Source organism: Orycteropus afer, unplaced genomic scaffold, assembly GCF_000298275.1.
Source record: "Orycteropus afer afer isolate SDZICR_OR568_19922 unplaced genomic scaffold, OryAfe1.0 scaffold00101, whole genome shotgun sequence".
Taxonomy (NCBI): Eukaryota; Metazoa; Chordata; class Mammalia; order Tubulidentata; family Orycteropodidae; genus Orycteropus; species Orycteropus afer.
Window position 1 is genome coordinate 4,959,327 of NW_006921688.1, and position 6,762 is coordinate 4,966,088.

A 6,762-nucleotide genomic window follows, 5' to 3' on the forward strand; every position below is an offset into this window, starting at 1 on the left:
TGAGTGAGAGCCACAACCTCCTTCTCCACCAACATTCCAATTATATAAAAAAAAAAAAAAAAAAAAAACCACACCACTATATAATTCTGAAAACCATCTTACAATTCAGCAGTTATACATTACAGTTAGCAGCTATTTATGTTAAAATGTATTTCAAAATACTAGTCTATAAGTAGGTGTTCTGGTTACCTAGTGCCGCTCTGACAAGAATATACTACAAATGGGATGGCCTTAACAAACAGGAGTTTATTCTTACAATTTGGAGGCTTTAAGTCCAAGTTCAAAGTGCCAGGGGCTGGGTGAAAGCCCCTCAACCTTGGGTTGCAGCTCTGCCTCCTGCTCCCAGACCACTGAAGCTGAAGGCTTTTCTTCACTCAGGCAGCTACTGGCCGCTGAGGTCGACAAATCCAAGGTTGACAAGTAAAAAGGCACAGTCCTGATGATACCAACCCACACAGCAGGCTATTACTTCAAGTCCATTTTAAGTCCCAACGTGGGCAGAGTATGGCAGTCTGGTGAATAACGACACAGCTACATGCAGGGTCCAAGCATGCTATAAGCTAGAGACCATTCCCAAAGCTGCTGCTTATATATGGGAAGCAGACCACATACCCAAAGGCAGCTACTCAGCTGCTCCCAGTAGATTCCACCATGGAGCTGATTACCAGTCTCATCATGGAGAATACTACATCCAGCTGCCCAGCCACTCAACCAGGCCCAGCCAAGTTGACACACAAATGTAACCACAACAGTAGGCAACCTAAAGGATGACTGTAATACATAAATGGCAATTAATAATAATGATAACCTAAGTAAATACTCCAAAGATTTAAGATGGGAGAATGAGGTTAAGTGCTTTAATATCCTACATATTATAAAACTAATTAACCCTGCCTCTCCTGGAAGAAGGGAGCTCTGGTAGCATAGTGGCTAAGGCACTTGCCTGCTAACCAGAAGGCTGGAGGTTCAAACCCACCAGCGACTCCTCAGAAGGAAGATGGGGCAATCTACTTCCATAGTGATACTGCCTCAGAAACCCAAGGAGGGGTAGCTATGAGTCGGGTCTGACTCGACGGCACATAACAACAACAACTACTCCTGGAAGAAAAAAAAAATCATTGTTTTAGTCACTGACTTTTCTCTGGGTGAGCTTTATGATGTGGTCCATGAACACAGTGACATCCTCATAGCCTCTGAAGAGCCCACTGGTATACGCGAAATAACAGAAATATGCTTCTTCCTCAGTTCAAGTCCAGGTGAACTACACTGTAAAATGTATTTCAAAATAAGGAGAGCTTTTCTACCCAGAGACAGGCCTTAAAATAAAGCTAACAACAACAGGAAGAGGAAAGGAGTACGTGACCGTTGAAAACTATTTGACTTCCATCTCAGGTGCAACTATTGGTCTCGCCCCATCCAGAGCAATGAAGACTGAAAAAGATCAGGGATTTAAGGAAACAATGACTCCAAAGGACTAATAGATCATGTGACTGGCTCAACGACCTTGAAACCAGAAGAACTAGATTGTGTGCCCAGGTACCACTGCCAACTGCTCTGAAAGGGATCATAATAGGAGGTCCTAGATAGAGCAGGAGAAAAATGTGGAACAAAACTCAAAATCATAAAAAAGACCAGGCTTACTGGTCTCATAGCACCCTTCAAATCTGGAACTGAATCCCCTCAACTTTCAGCCAAACAATTAAAAAAAAAAAAACCAAACGCACTGCTGTCGAGTCTGACTCATAGTGACCTCTCCTTGGGTTTCCCAGGGAGTATCACTACAAAAGTGGATTGCCCAACCTTCCTTCCAAGGAGTGTCTGGTGGGTGTGAACCACCAGCCTGCTGGTTAGAAGTCAAATGCCTTAGGCACTATGTCAACAGCCAAACAAGAGATAGGCCTATAAGGTGACACCAGGAGCTCTGGTAGCATAGTGCCTAAGGCACTTGACTGCTCACCAGAAGGCTGGTGGTTCAAACCCACCAGACACTCCTTGGAAGGAAGGTTGGGCAATCCTACTTCCGTAGTGATACTGCCTGGGAAACCAAAGGAGGGGTCCTATGAGTCCGGGCTGACTCGGCAAACAACAACATAAGGTGACACCAGGGAGATATGCATTCTTTAGAACAATGAGCCATACAAGATCAAAACAAGCAAACAAAAACAAAGCAAACTCACAGCTATCTTTGACTCAGCAATCCCTGTTGAGTTTCTGAGGTGGTATATCTTTATGGAAGTAGATTGCCTATTCTTCCTTCCACAGAGTGGCTGATGGATTTGAACCATCAACCTTCTGGTTAGCAGTCAAATGCCTTAGGCACTATGTCACCATAGCTCCTTATACAAGATCAAAAGGAGTAAGAATTGGTAAAGACAGGGAGGAAGTGGGAAGTGTGCTATAACGCTGTGGGGACTGCATCAATGTCACAAAACAAAATGTGTATGAATTGTTGAACAGAAAACTAATTGGCTCTGTAAACTTTCAAATGGCAATAAAAATTGACTTGCTGATGAGAACAAGACAAACGTAATATTGAATTTTCACTGTAAAAATGTAATAAGCCAATGTTAATTAGTACATGAACATTGATTTATTTAGAAAACTAAAGTGAAATAAGACCTACCAATTGTGACAGCATAACAAGGTGGTGTTTATAGAGAAGAACTAACCTTCACAACACACTGCTGAACAGAACCTTAGTAACATGAAGGGGTTCTAGAATCTGGATCTGTGCTACCTGGGCACAAATGATACAGCCAAGGCTGAGAAATTATAAGGGACCCATGAAGTCAATCCACCTTATAAAAAAAAAAAAAAAAAACAACTTACCGCCATCAAGTCGGATCCGACTCAGAGCGACCCCTCCTAGGGGAGGCTGTATCACTACCGAAGTAGATTGCCCAACCTTCCTTCTGAGGAGTGGCTGGTGGGTTTGAACCTCCAGCCTTCTGGTTAGCAGTCAAATGCCACCAGAGCTACCTTCCAACCCACCTTACAGGCCTGTTTATTGTTTGGCTTAAAGTTAAAGAGGTAGGATTCAGTGCTAGGTTTGAAGGGTGTTAACAGACCAGTAAACCTGGTCTCTTTTTTTTTTTTTTTGAGTTTTGTTCCCAACCCAGGTACTATAAGCTATCATACACACACGTGCTGTCTCTGTAATTCACAAAGCATGTCTCCCTTGATCTTCACCACAACCTGGCAAGACAAGCACTGAAATTCCAAGAGGATTAGCAAGGACTTATGTGTGGAGGTGCTGGGTCTCAAACTCAGGTCTTTGGACTCCCTGCTCCCTGTTCACACACTAGTAATGGCAGGGTCAGGTATTTCAAGACACCTCCCTCGGCACTCTCCACTCTTGCCTGCATTTTCTTAAATGCCCCCAGCATCCACCTTGTCAGTCCTCCCCTCTGCCTGTGCCTCCGCCTCCAGAGGGCACTGCTGGAGAAAAGCACACAGAGGCTAGGCTCTGGGAGGAACAGAGCTGCCCTGTAACCTAGCTCTACAACTCACCAGCTGCATGACCTCAGGCAAGTTCCTTGATGCACTAAGCCTGATAACAGAGATTACAGTATGCAGTCACGCTTACATCTCTGGGCTACTGTCAGAATAATGTGAGTCCACATATTTAAAGAGCTTAGAAGGGCACCGCACTAGCCCCAAACTCAACAAACCTCAGCCGGGAGGACCAGCCCTCTCTAAATTTGTGCTCTCATCTCAACTGGTCATCTTTTTATTCACCTCAAATAACCTCATAGCAAGGTCTCCACAAGAGCTTTCTAAATCATGTCATGGTCCTTCAGCCTCCAACTCCACATGCTCACAAGATTCAGAAAAAGAAAGGAAGAATGCAAGAAGGAACAACTTAGAAGGAACAACTTAGCCATTGCAGAAGTACAGGGACCGTCAACAGGTTAAGTATCTGGGCACTGGGGAAGGTGCCTGAGCCTGGCTGTAACTTTCCGCATTTCCACGCCGCTGGAGAGCAGAAAGAGCTGAGCAGGGCAAGGCTCTCCCAGAAATTAGTACCAACCCCAGCGGGGACCTGTATTTACTCCCGAACATCACTAACTGGAATTCCTAGACTAACTCCTCCTTGGGAAGGGAAGAGCAATGTGGACACGAATCTTTACAAACTGAGGTGCTGACACATCTGAACTAGGCAGACTTCAGGCCTAAATTAAACCCAATTGTGAACTTCTACTTTTCAAAGAAACCGTTCAGTCTTTTTGTCAGTTTTACTTTTTAAATAACAAAGAAGGCAGGAGTCAGGATTTCTAGCCTCCGTGAAGAATCACTTACTGCCTACTAAGACTGTTAAGCAGAAGACTGGGGAATAGAACTGATGTTGTTGCTTGAAGTTACAACTTGTAAAGAACTTTGCAGCTGAGATAGGTAAATATCAAATCTTAGTCCCAAATGACTTTCTCACTCACTGGGATCTCCCACTGTGTGTCTACTAAAAAACCCACTGCCCTCAAGTTGGATCTGACTCATAGTGACCCCTCCTTGGGTTTCCAAGGCAGTATCACTACCAGAAGGCTGGCGGTTCAAACCCACCAGCCACTCCTCGGAAGGAAGGTTGGGCATGCCTACTTCTGTAGTGATACTGCCTTGGAAACCCAAGGAGGGGTCGCTATGTGACTCGATGGCAAATAACAACAGCAACAACATCACTATGGAAGTAGATTGCCCAACCTTCCTTCTGAGGAGTGGCTGGTGGGTTTGAACCGCCAGCCTTAGTGGCTAAGCAGTCAGATGCCTTGTAAAATTGTAAGATAAGGAATCAGACTTCAGTGATGACAGCAGTGTTAACACCTGAATGCATGTTTTGTTAAACAACCCTCAGGATGTAACAGCTCTTAGAAATGATGTAACAGATAAGCTTGCTGATGATTAAGTTTGTTCCCTGCTATGCTGCCTCTCCCACCTCTACCTGCCAGGATCCTTTAAACAGATCCTTTAAAACCTTACAGTTCTCTGCTACTCAGAACACTCTGACATCTAGCTCGCACGTCTGCCAATGTCTCCCCATTTCCAGATGACTTAATTCCTCCCATAAGTTTTTTCTTTAATTTCTAGCGGAGTGTCAGTCTAGTGTTTTCCGCTAAGACAACAAAAGAGGAAGTAGGAGAAAGAACAAATTAGAAACTTCCACTGATTTCTTAAGAGGATGTTCTTTCCTTGTTTTCTTCTAGTTTATAAGCAAAGTTCCCTTTGGCAATGTCTTTCCCAGATGTGCTAGTGAGAACAAGGGAAGAGAATTTTGTTTCTTGGCCGCTGGGATTTTTTTGTTCCTGTTTGGGCACAGAGGAAGGATGTGTGTGTACCAAGCATGGGGCAGGGCTCAAGGATGTTGGTGAGTTTCCAGGTCAAAGTGATGCTCCCTGCCCCTGTCACCCCCCCCCCCATTCCACTTCAGAGAGAAAACTTGGGGACTACTTGGTCAGCTGGTCCTTCCCAGCATATGCCTCAAGGCTGGGCATTTGCAGGGTGCACTTCTGATGTCTGCTTCCCCCACCAAGGGTTCTAAGCCTCCTCTTCCTAGGGGTGGGAGAGGGACCCAGGGAATGATGGACAGACTTTAAGCCCCCTTCTCTTTAGACCCACAGGGTACCACTGAATCTCCTCCCAGTTTCCCAAGTGGCCAAGACTCCTCCCACCTTCTCCCAGATAACCTTACTAATGATCTAATGATGTCACTCTTGTGTTATTACAAATCAAACAGCATCAGAGTAGGATTCAAAGACACGGAGCTGGACCACAAAGGGCCCAATCCACATTATATTCCTTCAGTGACGTCCACCTCTAACGGCTACAATTTTTTGTGCCTCCTGTATGTGTACAAATTCTCATTCAGAGCATTTGCAGGAAATAAAATCACCAAATTGAAAGTATTATTTTTAGCTCTTTTTAAAAAAGATGTGCCTTTCTTTCTTCCTTTTTAACTAACAGCAAGTCCCTTCTTTCCACTTTGTCAAAGGGGACAGGGAGTTCGTGGGAATCGGCTGGGCTCCACGTCAAGAAGACCTGAGCGTTTTCCTTCCTATCTCTGTCTGATGAAAGCAACTCTGGGTGGAATGATAAGAATCCATGGCAGTCACAGGGGTGGGTGTTATGAACAACTCGGCACCTGATTAGATTTTGCTCTTGCAATTATCTGACAAAAATCATACCTCTGAAACTAAAATAAACCTTCATAATTTTTGCTCTGAGCTTTTCACCTTTTTTACCTCGAATTTCTGTGAATCTTCTCGGATCACCCTTCCCCGCCAAGCCTTCAAAAGTCCCAGAAGTAGCCTCCCCCCCCATGCCCGCTTCTGCCAGTTGACTGGGCTATTTCAGAAACCACCCCCTAAGTCTGAGAAATCAGACACTCCTCTGCAACAACTCAGAATCAGGGTGTTTCTCCCGAAGGTGGCTGAGGAGGGCCCAGTGGTCCTGCCTAAGCAGGTGTCCAGCCACCCCACAGGTCTAATGACAACAGACCCCGCCAGCCTTGCTTACCGAGCGGAGGCGAGGCAGCGGCTGCCGGGGAGTCTGGGATAGCGGCTGCCAGGGCTCCCGGCTCGGTCTCCGCGGCATGGCTGAGGCTGTAGCTGTTGTAGCCGCGGTGGGGCGAGAACCTGCAGACGCTGCGGCCGCGCGCAGTGCAATTGAAGAGGTAGCAGCCGGGCGCGGCGGCCGGCAGCCCGGGCCGCGGGGGCAGCTCCACCACGGCCACCGAACAGCGCGGCTCGGCGCAGCAGGCCGCCACGCACTGGC

At 46.1% G+C, this 6,762-nt stretch overlaps 1 protein-coding gene across 1 annotated transcript in view; it reads right to left on the bottom strand.

Moving 5' to 3' along the window:
• LRP11 (LDL receptor related protein 11) overlaps positions 1-6,762 on the bottom strand; it is a 53,717-nt gene that overhangs the window by 38,624 nt on the left and 8,331 nt on the right. The window contains exon 2 of the mRNA XM_007943223.1: positions 6,505-6,757. Within this exon, the coding sequence (XP_007941414.1) occupies positions 6,505-6,757 (253 nt within the window). The remainder of the gene's footprint in view (positions 1-6,504; positions 6,758-6,762) is intronic.